We start from the raw sequence: 14,416 nt of genomic DNA, 5'->3' as shown, positions 1-14,416 counted from the left end.
GCCAGACAAGTTACAGAGACAAAGTCACTGCATGTACATTGTACAGTATGTACAGTATGACGTGTCGTTGTGTTTAAAAACATTTTAATTCATCAGATATTCAATTTGGAACACAGTGGCACTGTATCGATGCAGGTTACCGTGAAGCACCGTGAAGTGTTGTCCGTCTATCCAAATCCTAATACAGTAGGCTTTTTCTTCTGTGCCATAGCTTCCCATTGTTGTCCAAAAACTATATATAGAAAAAGAAAGAAAAAAAACATTAGTACTACATCCTTGCACTGGGTGACAATTTCCCTCATTTAAATGACCACGAGCACTGTAGTTTATTTTGACACTTCCACTGTCCTGCTACTGTAAAAACTCACCAAACTGACAAATCTGTGCGGGACCAAAATTCAATATTCATCCAGTATGCCATTTATTATGGTGTCAGGCCGTTATTTAACCTTTAAAAAGAAGAGGGGAAAAAACATATCAACCTAGTTCTACAGATTTACATCCTCGGTAGGAAAAAATGTGGTTCAGGCTCAATACAGAATATTGCAAGCCATTGTCCTTTAAGTATTCTAAAATACAAAAGCAATAGGGTGATCAGCAGTGAACTTGCAGTTGTATTCTTTAAATTTGGTTTATATTTATTGCTTAGTTGTATAGGTTATTGTACACCTCAGCTATTTGAAAATGATCAGGAGAAATGGTTAGAATAAATATTAAGCAAACCAAAAGAGAATGTTGTGTGTTATTATGCACACTTCCATCCTTAGCAATATGTCACCCCTAATTTGACCAGAGCTCAGAGGTCTGTTTGTGCTCAGTTAAGATCTGGCATTCTGACTCTTCCATTCTGTCTCAGGACTGAGGAGGACAGAAAGTGTTGTCTGTGTGATTTGGATGAGGTTGAGAATGAAGTATATATTCTACTGTCCATTTTATTATGATCTTAGAATGAAACCTTTCCTGAAAATGTATTTTGGACATGTTTGATATGTCAGATGAATTTAGATAACAGTGCATGTTCACATATAGGACATCTGATCGGCTTGTGTTAAATACCTATTTACCTATGTAAGCAGTACCATTTTATGTTCTGCCTAAGATGTAGTGTTTTGTAAGTAAGTGTGCATATGACAACACTTTATCACAGCTCCAAATATTGATATCCAGATATTTTAGGGAAAATCTACAATAACAGACTTTTCCTCTCAGTAATTTAGAAGTGTGTGTTTCATATTTCGGAATTTCTCCTCACATAATTAGCCATCTCATGAGATCATGACCACAGCTAGACATTTTTAGCCTCTGGTTGTGTAGAGTCAGTCTTAAAAACAAACAAAATCACAGCTGGAAACAGAATTAGCAAAGTCAATTTCAGCCAAAAACAACAACAAGACCAAAACTGAATAAAAATCAAATAAAAACAGAAACAAAACTGCTGTTGTGGTAAATGACACAACATTATCTTAATTTTAAAAAACCACATAACAAAACTAAAAGCTATGTTTTGTTTTCATGTCGGATGTAACAGAGATCAATTAAATTAACTAATCATTTGTTTAAATTGAAATACAATTCTTATTACGGCAGTATGACAAAACATCTATATGGAGACTTGATTAAAACTAACATTGAATTTTTCCTAGCCTTGTTGTATCTTCATCAAAGCAATTCCTGAAACTGTGGTAGGATTTTGTGCCTGTGTTCCTTTGCTATGCAGAGTTTTTACAGTACAGCCTCCATGGATCTATGCAAACTTTCACAGTTGTGATGGAAACTGGCTGCTGCTGGACAGTGAACTTGTAGCTGGGCACCAGATGTACGTTACTGGGTTGAGGTCTGACCTGCCAGCAAGGAAGGAGAGCAGTGTCTGGATCTTAATACAAACTGTGAGCACAGTAGACCTGCAACTATGAGTGAAGTCATTGATTAGTCGATTTGCTGGTTCCAGCTTCTCAAATGTGAAGATTCAATCTTTTTCTATGTTATTTATGATAGTAAACTGAATATTTTAGGGATTTAGACTGTTGGCTAAATGAAACAGTCAATATGAATGCATCACCTTCATTTTGAGGCATTACAACAAGAATTTTGCACTATTTTCTGACATTTTTAGGCAAGACAGTTAAAAGACAGAACAGTATATTGTTCTTAGTCAGGGAAAAGGAAAGAAAGACATGGATGATATCAGTATAAATATTGTAAAACTACTGAAAATAATTTATTTTTGCCAGATTTGTCCCGACATGGAGAGAACATTTCCACAGCTATTAGGCCCAACTTTAATTAACAGAGGCCTATTAATTCTCATTTGTAGAATTGTTTGCTTCCTTTAGCATAAATCATTATGATTCTACTATGACAGTGTTGCAGATATTTATTTACACTGTGTGTATATATATATATATATATATACACACACACACATTAATCTCTTATGATATTCCTGTTATTTTATGATAAGTGACATCTGATTTGATATGAATACAGTATCATTTAGCTTTGCTGCTTAATTAAGTGTCCTGGAAGTTTTAGATCTTTTCTTTATTTTTTCTGCTGTGTTGTGAAGGATAAGAGAAAGTCTACCATCTGATAAAACTCTGGTTGCTGGGTGCATGACCCAAACACTGCACAGCTTGGGAGGTACATGAAAAATGATGTAGGGGGGAAATAGGGATGAAATGGTGAGGTGAAAGATAGAAGAGGGTAGAGGGAGGGAGGATGTGCCAGTACATGTTAACAGAGACAGAGAGGTTGTGAGAAAGAGCGGGAGGGAAAGAGAGAGGGGGAGAGACAGAGAGAAAGAGGGATTGTGAGAGGTAGAATCATAAAGTACTTCTTGTGTGTCTAGACAGGTTGCTTGTTAGCAGGGCATGGCTAGCCCTGTGGAGGCTAGAGGTTAATTTGGTATCTGCTGCTGTGTTAAACTAAGGTCAGTACTACAAGTCCTTAAGTCATAAACAAGAGTGGTTAAGAGCCATGTATACACCTAGGCACCGGTTAATGAATATTCAATGAAGATTTTTTTTTTTCCCCTTGTCCCCTGTTGCCTTCGTTGTTGCTTGCTTTGAAAGAAATTTTGGAAAGAAAAAAACCCCACAGTTTATCTCTGTGGCCTTCAAAAATGACCTCTGTACACTTAGATTTACTTGTCCTTTGTTATCATAATACACGGCTTTAGTTGTAATAGAAAGTGTCTTTTTGTTATTTGAAATGTGGCAGACTAATTATACAGCTCTGTCCCTCACTGCACCAAACGTAACTACCCATAATGTGATTACTCAATACAGTAAAAACCAATAATGTAATAATAATGTAATAATAAAGTCATAGAGTTTGTGGTTAGAATTAAATTTCAACTTATGACCAAGGCTATGTCCTCACTGGCATTTGATGCAGATGCTTTAATATGCAGCTTGGTAACTTGGCGGGCAATAAGAAAACATGAGTGAGCTGAGCGCTCACAGACGTGGTATCGTGGTATCCAGGGCCCCTGAGATAAGTGTGTTGTGCTTGTAACCTGCAGAAAATTCACAGACGATGGATAATAATTCAGCTGAAATGGGGGTTAATTGTAAACATTGACACTGTGGTCTAAAATCATCGTCAACATCGCATCCCCTTTCACCACAGATTACATGTCAGTGATGGCCACACACTCTGCTGCTTATACATTATTTAGAATTAAAGTGCGTAGGAGTACATCTCTAAAATGCCAAGCCTTTTTTACAGTCCCTGTAATAGCAGGTGAATACGTAAGCATTAGTAGGCTTTGTTTTGCCTCCAGTTTCTAATTGTTGACAGACAGCATTTATAATATTAATTAACAACAAACTGTAAAAACTAATTTCATTATTAATTAGGCTGATTTACTTGTATATCAGTTTATTTCCTCTCCTTTCCTGAGGACCTCACTGTTTGAATTTTTGTTACACTCAGACTTAATCATAATCATTTCAGTTTAATGTAGTAAATGTTCTTGTTTTGTTTTAGGCATTTTTTTCTGGCCTAATGTATTATAATTTTACAATAGTTATATTCTAAACATTTATTTATTATCTATATATCTATCTATACCCCAGCTGACATTGGGTGAGAGGCAGGGTACACCCTGGACAGATCTCCAGTTCATTGCAGGGCCAACATATATTGACAAACATCCATTCACACTCACATTCAGTGTTAACATTAAATTTATTATTAGCATCATTACAATCAGAAGTTATTGAACAAATTATGTAATTATCATATTATCAATTATGTAATTATTTGTAACTGCATTTCTCTCATTTCGGTCTGGTTCTTCTACACATCAGCACTATAAGGCCACATTCCTTAAACATCATGCCAAAAAAAAAAAAAAAAAAAAAAAAAAAAACCCATCTAAAACATCAATGTCTGGCCGAAAAGTGAGTGACGTGACTTTCCATCAAAAATGCTCTGACCATCCAGTACAGGAGTTGTCAGCCAGAAAGCACAACAGCAGTGATGTCAATTTAGAGACAAATCCCGTCTCCATCTTCAGACCCCTTAACCCCAAGGGGCGGGCTAGTGAAATAGAAAGATTATGGCAACTGGAGATGCTATTGTAGGTGGGAAATGGGGGACTGGACCACAGAAGGTAGGGGCTCAAGGTGAGTGGGAATGAGAAGGAGGGAGCGCATCCCTCTTGTATCCAAAAGCAATATGCAGGAAGGGGGTGGGGGAGGGGATCAGTGGTGCAGGATGAGGAGAAAGTCGAGACTGCATTGACCCTTCTGAAGCCAGGTTTTCTCTTCGGGTCAAGCTTGATATGGAGAAGATAATGGAAAAGCTTCGGGGAGTTTTCAAATAAAAAAACAGATTGGTAGACAGAGTATCCCCGGTCTTGCTTCTGTGTAATCCCTAACTGTATGGAGGTAATAGCTTGGAAGTGATGGGAAACCTTTCTTCCATCAAAAAGGGGCCAGGAAACCTTAGTTGCATGGCTTGATGCTTGGATCTGTTGCCTCTGTAGCGGCAAGGGTTGTTTTAGATGACTGACTTGTTCAAAGCTCTCTGACTCTTTCTGTGCCTGCCCTCTGTTCATTTAACTGTACAGCAGCAGAGGTGCTTACCAGAGCAGGTGGTCAGATCTTCACATTGTCTGTACATCCCATATATGAGTCCTGAATCCCTTCGACATAACCTGTAACTGCACAGCAAAGAATGAAAATTTCTAAGCAGCGGTGAATTACCCACAAGGGGAGTGCAACGAGTGTCCCTGTGCTATGGGTTTTGCTCCTTATTATTTCCGTGCCAATGACAACTTCCACTTAATGACTCAGTTGTGAGCACTGACAGTTGACAGCGGTTGGCTGGCCTGGGGGCCCCATGCTGGGAGAAGGGGGTGGCGTGAGGCAGACGAGGTGGGATGTAATCACTCCCTGTAATTTGGAGGAAATCCACTGAGCTGCTCACAGTCAAGATGAAAGCCCTCCTCTTGTTCTGTCTCTCCACAGCTACCAAGCTCCACTGCTTGCAAAAGCCTGAAAAGAGAGGTTCAGAGAACCAATTCTGCCTGGTTGGTGTCCCCCAGGGGTTAGTACTGGGACCATCTCAAATCAGCTACAGCCCTGGAGCCATGTTCTTTCCCCAAGGAGAGGCACCGCAGACAGACAGTCAGACTGCCCATCCTGTGCTGTGTGGCCCAGGCGCAGCCAGCCAGCACACAACTCTCCTGAGATCCTCCTTAGCGGAAAGAGAGTTCAGTGGAGCTTATGCTGAGGGCTCTGCTTGTAACTGGCTGTCTGTCTTTTTGTCTGACACCCTCCCATGTCACATTATCCTCTCCCACTTCCCTTCAATATCTCAATCTGAGGCAAGCAGGGAATGCATTTTAAGTCCAGTGTTCCTTTTTCTCACATTAGGGAGAGAGGGAAAAAAATGATTATACAATGCTTGAAATAAACTAGAGTCAACAATATGACAAGCTTGTGTGGGTAAGTTTACTTGGAAGCACCCTGTCATAAAAATAATTACGTGCACAGTAACTAATAATTACACTTTGTTAACCTCAGCATACTTTATTGTCTAAATGTCAATTTCACAAGAAAATTTGGCTCTGGCCATGAGCAAATTACTCAGTTTTGTCACACGATACCATCCTACCAAGTTGTCAAAGAGACACTGTAGTGGTTTTGCTTGATAGATGGTGAATGGTGCTTATACAAGGAGCCACTCCAGTGCGCCCATAAATATGCATCGTGACATTTGGAACAAAGCCGCTCGTCCTCTCTTTCCTGATGAGCTCTGCCTGCATACTATAACATATTGCCATACTGTCACACCTTGTGTTTCATAGCCAATCTCTCTGTTCATCAACTTGGCAGATAACCTCTAGATGCTGACAGATGATATGGGGGATGGCATTAGGGCTCTGTTGTATGCAAAGCCAGGATGCAATTTTCCAACAGTGATGCCTATACAAGTAATTAATAATTAATCCTTATTATTTCATGATGTATGTATTGTTATATGAATATTTTAAAAGAGTGTTACAAGATCTTCTTTTCTAGACAGTTTGCAAAAAGTCAATCAAATTTCCCTATTGATCAACAACAGGTCAGAGGTGAGGACATGTTCTCACATTGACAGACCATAGTAAGGCAAGTGCAGAAGAATGCTCCCTGTTCTCACTGTAGCATTGAGAACATAGCTGGCCTCTTTCTCCAAACACCTCATTGCTTTAGAAAGGAATAAATATCCAAGACAGCCAGGAGCAGTTCCTTTCAAATCCCACACACACGCATATCTCTCTCTCCTCCATGTCTCTCTCTCACTCTCTCTTTCTGTCATTTGACCAGCAGTGCTTCCTGCCACTGAGGACCTGTGACTCAACAGCCAGAATACAGCAACGTTCTCTTGCCCACCCTCTTGAATATTCATAGAAATAAGAGGACTGAAGCTCAGACCAATCCATCTTGTATCCAACCACATTTATATATATATAAAAAAAGAAGAAGTGTGTATGTGTGAGTCGGAGGGGTGGCAAGCTAGTACTGGATATCTAAATGGGTGCTGTGAGAGAGGGGGCGTGGGGGGCTGTTTTACACTAATTTCTTTATCCCTTTCACAGGAGTGCCATGTTACAAGAGAATTCCTGAGGCGAGCCAATGGCCCGATAAATCTGCCGGAGCCTCTCTCTCAATTTGTCTCCGTGGAATGTCAGCTGGCAAGCGCCCAGACACTGAGAACCTCTTTTCACAATGCGCCAATCTAACAGACGAGATCCCATGTTGGAGCTACAGTACAAGGACTGGCATGGATAAATTGCCACGTGCCTTATCTAGGTCTCTTTATGTCTAACTGTCTGAGGTCTTGCTCCTCACGCGGCCTCTGAAGGCCACTTCCTCACAGAACTGGTGGTTAACCTAAACGGCTGAGTGGATGACATTGACAAAATGCAGGTGTCACCAAAGAGGAACCTGTGATATGACACAGATGCTGTGTCAACCCATCTTACTCCATATGACCCACAGTGTGAACAGAAATTGTCCTGTTTGGTGTCGTTCATCACTGTGTGGCGCAGTCTCCCACATAGCTCGGTCCAGGTGGTGGAATGGCAGAGTGGGAGAACAGACCATGTTTGTGTGAAGATGCAACAACTATCTCTCTTTTTCTTTCTCTTTTATTCCCTCCCTCCTTCCCTCCCTCCCTCCCTCCCTCTTCAAACAGACTGCTGTAGCACTCTTTGTACTCTATTTAAAGGTTGTAGGTTAGCAAACAACAAGATGCCTTCCCACCTGTACCCCTAAATGAGTCACGAGTCATGAATGAATTCATCCATTTATTTATGTACAGTATTTGCAGGAAAAAACACACACATACACATATATATATATATGTGTGTGTGTGTGTGTGTACACAGATGAATAGGAATATAAGATAGTTCCCTATTGAGATATTAAGTTTTAAGCACCGATTTATGAATTATTTCTGTGTACCTCAACATTTTATTAATATTACTGTTAACATCATTGTATTAGGTTACAGAACTGTAGCACAATTTAAGATGGAAGTAAGTTTATGTTTATTTTATTCAGTTGGTAATGACACAGATTATCATTACCGGCTAGTATTATTCTTAAGTTATGTTGCAGTACAATTAGATAATGATAGTGTATGTCTGTTTAAACACAATGTGGTAATCTGGGCATATTAAAATATCTTTATTTTGTAAAACAGAAACTATCAAACATTGCAGGACAAAATAAAAACCCAAATGAATACCATCCCATCCTCTACAACTTTCAACACAGCCAACCACACAAGCGTATTTAAGGGTTCATGTTACTGCATGACAGTTGGCATGACTGTAAAAAAAAGGCATGTGCCAAGTGGAGCTGCCAATGCTCAGCATGGCTGGTTTTAATATTTTAATGTGTTTCATTACAACAGTATGGGCCAGATAGCCTTTCTGACGTCCAGACAATTGTCTGCAAATGAACAAGATTACATGACAAGCCCTGAATGACAGAGATACCCACTGCTGCCTACCCTAGCCACTTATCTGATGGTAGCCTAGCAACAGATCCCTGACCTGGCTTTGACCTCTACCCGATAAGGTCAACACCTGAAGGCTCTCCCATTGGAGGGCTGGCAGAGAGAGAGGTGGAGCTTGGGGATGTAGGGAGACAAAGGACTCACAGAGCAAGGGCAGCCTCCTCTGCATACAGTCCTCTGCTCCCTGCTGACAAAAATTGTTCATACAAAAGCATGCCAGACCTTTTTATGTAGGTTTGTTATACCTGTGTGTGTGTGTGTGTGTGTGTGTGTGTGTGTGTGCGTCAGAGGCAAACCAATCATATAAGACTGGTCAAAGAATGAAAGCATTTGCCAGTGCAGCATCTCCCTTAACAAATACAGACAGCAGTCTTATTTTACACAGGGTCAAAAACACTTTCCCTCTCAACACAGCATCAATGAGAGGAAAAACAGCAGCTGTAACTGCTCATAATGAAAACTATTGTGGTGACAAATAGAAGAGATGCATTATGAAGGAGGTGCTGAATGTGAAATTAATCGACCAGAGCAGCCCACCCTGATAGACATCCCCATTTCTCTATCATTTGTGTGCACACACACATACAAACTCTCTTGGTTTAACAGCAGTGATATGGAAGTTAATCCAAATTGTGATAGTGGCAATATCCTATTAGACTATGGCAATAAAATCAAGCTGAGACTGGTAACACATTACAGATATCAGAACATGTTCAGCACGCTCCATTACAATATGAAGTGACATTAATCAGCAGGGGTCCTCTTACACACACACAGAGGCATAAAACAAACATGCAAATCATACACACAGACGTGCACAAACCTAAAGTACAGCTCAAAAGGAAACATATTCATGTGCTGAAGTGCTCTTTCAGCATTGATATTATTTTAAATGGTAAAAAGAATTTATCTCTGGCCTTTTGCTAGATAAATTCAAACATATTGTAAAGAAAAAAGATAGTCAAGCAGCCAAGGGCAGAGAAGGAGACAAATGAATAGCTGTTCATAACACTTTTTGTAATTATTTTTGCTCACCCAGCTTCTGGAATAAAAAAGTGATTTAGAGGCAGGTGGCAGACAGTGTTACTGTCCTAGTGCTTTGTGACATTCTGTGAAAAATGTTCTGTAATTCAGTATGCAAACTGCTTGAGAAGATAAAAGAGCACATTGTTTTTAGAACTGTGCTTGCAAGGGGTGTGTCACTGATCAGCTCACCGATTCCTTTCAGTTTTTAGTTAGACAGGGGCTGTGTGTTATACTGTACATCTCTCTTTCTTTCTTTCTGATGTGCATATTCACTGAGGTGCTGGCACTGCTGGGGTATGATCATTAGCCTGTCAGGTTTGGCACCGCCAGCTAAAATAACTTGTCCCTGAGTCTGAGGACCCTCACTTCCCTCCAGGCCTTTTGCAAGACCTCTGCCCCAGTTCACCCAGGGCAACCTAGGCTCCTCCTCTGTGTATGTGTGTGTGTCGTTGTGTGTGTTTGCACTGTCTCCTTACTGCGGAAAACTGTTGAAGGTCAGAGGGCAGGAAGTTGGCCACCTGCCTCTGTCACACTAGTAAAAGTAGTAGAGCAGAGAGAGGAAGCAGTAGCAGGAGGGTAAGATATGACAGAAAGAAAGTATGAGTGAATACAGTAAGTAGGTGTGCATGCATTTGTCTGACAGCTGAATTTGCAAGAGGGTCAGGGAAAACCTTGAAGAAGTAAAAATCATTGCCATTTAAGTCACATCCTCTAAACTCTCCTGCTCTTTCTGATGTTTTTTTTTTTTTCACTGAGCATTTTGTTGACCTTTGTGAAACTTAGTTTATCTGATCTGCAGACTTTATGCCTGATTAAAGAAAATGACTGCTATAGGCTTTTGAGTTCCCTTGGACCACCACTGAATAACCTGGTACAGGGATCTCACCATTGGTATTTGCTAGAGGCGACAACCCTTCTCGCTCCCTGCATAAATGTGCCAACCGAGGACGAGAGCGTAGAAGGCCAGAGGGCAAAAAGGGAGTGAACCACCTGCTTCTGTCACACTGTCAGGATGAAGGCGGACGAGTGCAAATAGGGTGAAGTGTGTGTGTATGTGTAGGGGTTGGGTTGGGGATATTGTGTAGGAGGGGGACAGGTGGCATGCCGGACAGCGCTGGCACAAGCCACCTCAGGATTTATCACTCAGCGACAGTCACGGCTGGGCAGAGGACAGATGTTTCTGTTTACCCCAGGGCAACATCTGACTGGCCGAGCCTAACGTTAGCCCAACCAGCCCAGCTAGCCCGCACAGGACAGGGCCTGAGAGGATACAGGAGGGGGGAGAAAAAAGAGACAGAGAAAAGGAGAAGAAACTGGAGGATGTTCAGTTTGCCCCCAAGGCACATAAGCAAGTTAGCTCATTTCTCTCCAGTCTGCTCCATCCTCCGCTGTAGCACCTGAAACTCATTTAGCCCCCACTAACTGTTGTGCCACTATAGGGAGCCATTTTAATAAGTAGTAATAATGCCGACTGACAACATGAGCTGTTTTCAAAGCAGGGAACCTGCACCAGTTATTGGGAAGTGAAACAAAACAATTCTAATTGACCTCGAGTATATTCTACATCTTCACTTAGACAGAAAAGCAGTCACAAAATGCACAGCACTGATTGTGGTGTTATTTAAGGGGTTATTCAGTGAAAGTATTTTTGCATTAGTGTATGTGTGTATAGCGTGTAGTGAGTGTTCTACCCGGGAAATTTGAGAGCTGTCACTGGTAATATAGCTGGAGCACTCATCCCTGGAGCAATGAGGAATGACCTTTAGGTTCAACCCTGAGTGAGGTCATGTCAGTGTTGCCATGGCTACTATCAGCAGACTGTCCTGTTGCCAGCATTACCTCAGCTGCCTGGCATTGTCGGGGTCAGGGAACAGGCTGTGACCTCCCCATGGTGATCAAACTCAACCGAGAACAAAAACACCACCAAGGGAAACACTAGAAGTCTAGTGCAGCTTAATTGTTGTTGCTGTAAATGTTTAGCAGAAATCGTGACACTGGATGTAAAAGTTTGAATGAGTTATGTCCTGGAATAAGTTGGCCTGTTAAATTGAGTTTGATATTACATGAGATTTGCTGTCATTAATTACCACTAATGAGGTGTAATAAGCAGAGGGTTGATACACAGAGGAAGATTTAGCACTGATTAAACCATCCAGCATGAAAAAAAAGTGTAAAGGAGAATTTCAGCTGCACTGGGGTTGTTAATTCACAATATCTCTCTAACAAATGTAGAAACCCACAGAACAAAGACATTCATCTGTGATTTCATCAAGCCGCACAAACCAGAGCTGCCGCATTACACTGATTTAGTGGAATTATAAAAGAATTGTTTGCACTGCACTGCATTTTATAGACATGGTAACTGGTGTGAACCAGAAATGCCTGTGTGCTCTTAAAGTCACCTTTTCCATCTCTTACAACTAGTTTCTGGCATAAAATCAACAAACATGTATATTTATTTATATATATGTATATATATATATATATATATATATATATATATATATATATAGGACAAACTCTTAAATTTCTCTCAAAGTAGAATGTTCTATGAGCAGAACTATTACATATCCTGAGGAATGAATAAGTAGATATGAGTGGTTTAATTGAGAACTTTTCCCCCGAGGTAGTTCAAGAAATCATCTAGAGGTCTTGCCATATGCATATTTAGTGCTGTACAAAAACATACAGAGTCTGCGAAGCACAGAAACCTGAAGGATTTTAACCTTTTTTCTTCTGCTCTCATGGTTAGAGCACCTGTCCATAGACTGTCCATCTGCAGGTGCAGGTGAGAAACACAGCTGTCTACACAGACAGAACACACTCATTCAAGTCTGTTAAAAATTGTAATGTAAATCACTGTAATATTCACAACCAAACATTATCCTCTCCTCAGATGAAAAACCTAATGGGATGTCTTAATCATTTCATGCAGGAGATGCAATAATATAGGACTCTTTTCTATTTGTGGAACATGTTTGTCCACTCTCCTCCTGATAGGCCCCATTTAATCATGTTGTTCTGTTTCCTAATTAGCAGAAATGCAAAGTGTCTTTGTCACCTGTGGACAGCCAAGAGGGCTAATTTGGGCTTTTCACTAATTGCCACGGTAACGAGCCTCCTGCGCCTCCGCTGGGGGTGGGTGGAAGGCATGGCAGGAGGAGGACTGGAGGATGGAAGGATGGAGGGATGAAGACACAGCTCTCCTCACACACGGCCGAGGTGTGAAAGAACGCGGCAGGCCAACAGAACGCAGCCTGGAGGAGTCCAACAGCAGGGAGTGGGGGACAGCCTGCGCTGTGAAAAAGCCCCAACACCCAGCTGAGAGGGAGGAGGATTCAGCTCTGGCCAGTTTTGGTCTCTCAACATTGATGAGGAGATGACTACATTGGGTTAGGATAATTGCTGGACATTTTTCTGACACTGACACCTGTTATTGCCCCCACCTGATTTAATACTGTTTCCCACACAATGTACTTTTTTTTTTAGTAGACAAATTCTAGGTATAACTCAGCAGGCATTTTTTAAATTAGTGGCTTGACGTGCGAGAAAAGGGGGTAGGTGGAGATGATGATGATGAAGAAAATATACCAAATTCAGATGTATAATATTTGATAGTGTGATAATGAGAAGGGTTACTCTATAGTTAAAACTGTAGATTTTTATTATTACTTCTTTTCATGCAACTTTTATATACTGAATTGGTAAGCCGGTAAAAAAAAACCTTAGCAATAACCCAAGACTTTAAATGTCCTCCTCTCTGAATACCATGCAACACCCTGGATGTACTTTGTTGCTTTTGATATTAATATACTAAATAATCCATATGTTGAATATATACATCTGCTAAATCTCTGTCAAAACTAAATAATATAGTCAATATGAATCCACCAATATTTATTTTCAGTTTTTGAATTCTGCCATGCTGCTATTGGGGTGATTATTATTATTATTATAATTATTATTATTATTATCTTTTATCATAATAAAGGTTTGGTTATAGTGATAAATTGTCTGTTTTGGCATATGAAGCTTAATTCATGTTTTACATTCCTCTGCTCTATATATTCCACAGCGGTCAAACCTGTGATGTACATTCACGTGTGCATCATTCGCATAAATTACTATCGTCACTCACTATTTTATTATTATCATCAGAATTATTGAGGGAAATTAAATGGATTCCGCTAATGTAATTCGACTCCATCAATATGGTGTCTCTGTTGAATTATACCCTCTTTTGCTTTTTTCTAATACATTTTCTTTTCAGCAATACACCCTGAAAGCTTGGGGGCACCTTGTCCGTACGCTGCTCTCGGGGGCGAGCTCCTCGAATGTGTGCGTGCACGCAATAGTGTGTGTGAGTGTGTGCGTGAGTGTGTGTGTGTGTGTGTGCGCGCGTGCGCGCGTGTGTGAGTGAGTGAGTGAGTGAGAGAGAGAGAGCGTGTGAATGTGTGTGAGTGAGTGAGTGTGTGTGTGTGTGTGTGCGTGCGTGCGCGCGTGTGTCTGCTCTGCTGTTGCTGCCCTTTGATCCCTGCATTAGTGTTAGTTAGGGGCTCGGAGACACACTTGCACCGAGAGCAGCCATAGTCAAGACACGGCAACAACAACAGCGGCACCTCCTCCGCCTGTGTTCCCATTCCCCAACAATACACTTTAAACCGAGCAAAGCCAGGTGCACGACCAAGTCCCTGCCATCACTGGCGCCTCCAGTCTCAATGGGAAAAACCTTTTTTCTTCTTATCCCTAAACAAGGACGAGAATGTGATTAAAAACGGGGGAAAATGCCAAGGAGGAAGCAGGAGCAACCCAAGCGCCTGCCTTCACGTAAGTCGTTCACTCGATTTGTGCAATTTTAACGGCTCTCCGT

The 14,416-nt window shown here is 41.0% G+C and overlaps 1 protein-coding gene across 1 annotated transcript in view; it reads left to right on the top strand.

Moving 5' to 3' along the window:
- The first annotated feature begins 13,939 nt into the window (after positions 1-13,939).
- The window catches only part of znf827 (zinc finger protein 827), a 64,781-nt gene continuing 64,304 nt past the window's right edge, over positions 13,940-14,416 (top strand). Inside the window, exon 1 of the mRNA XM_018690882.2 lies at positions 13,940-14,373. Coding sequence (XP_018546398.1) covers positions 14,331-14,373 — 43 coding nt within the window. The 5' untranslated portion in view covers positions 13,940-14,330. The remainder of the gene's footprint in view (positions 14,374-14,416) is intronic.

Source organism: Lates calcarifer, linkage group LG5, assembly GCF_001640805.2.
Source record: "Lates calcarifer isolate ASB-BC8 linkage group LG5, TLL_Latcal_v3, whole genome shotgun sequence".
Classification (NCBI taxonomy): Eukaryota; Metazoa; Chordata; class Actinopteri; family Centropomidae; genus Lates; species Lates calcarifer.
Note: the sequence above shows the minus strand (reverse complement) of the source record. Positions and strands in the feature narration are given on the sequence as shown.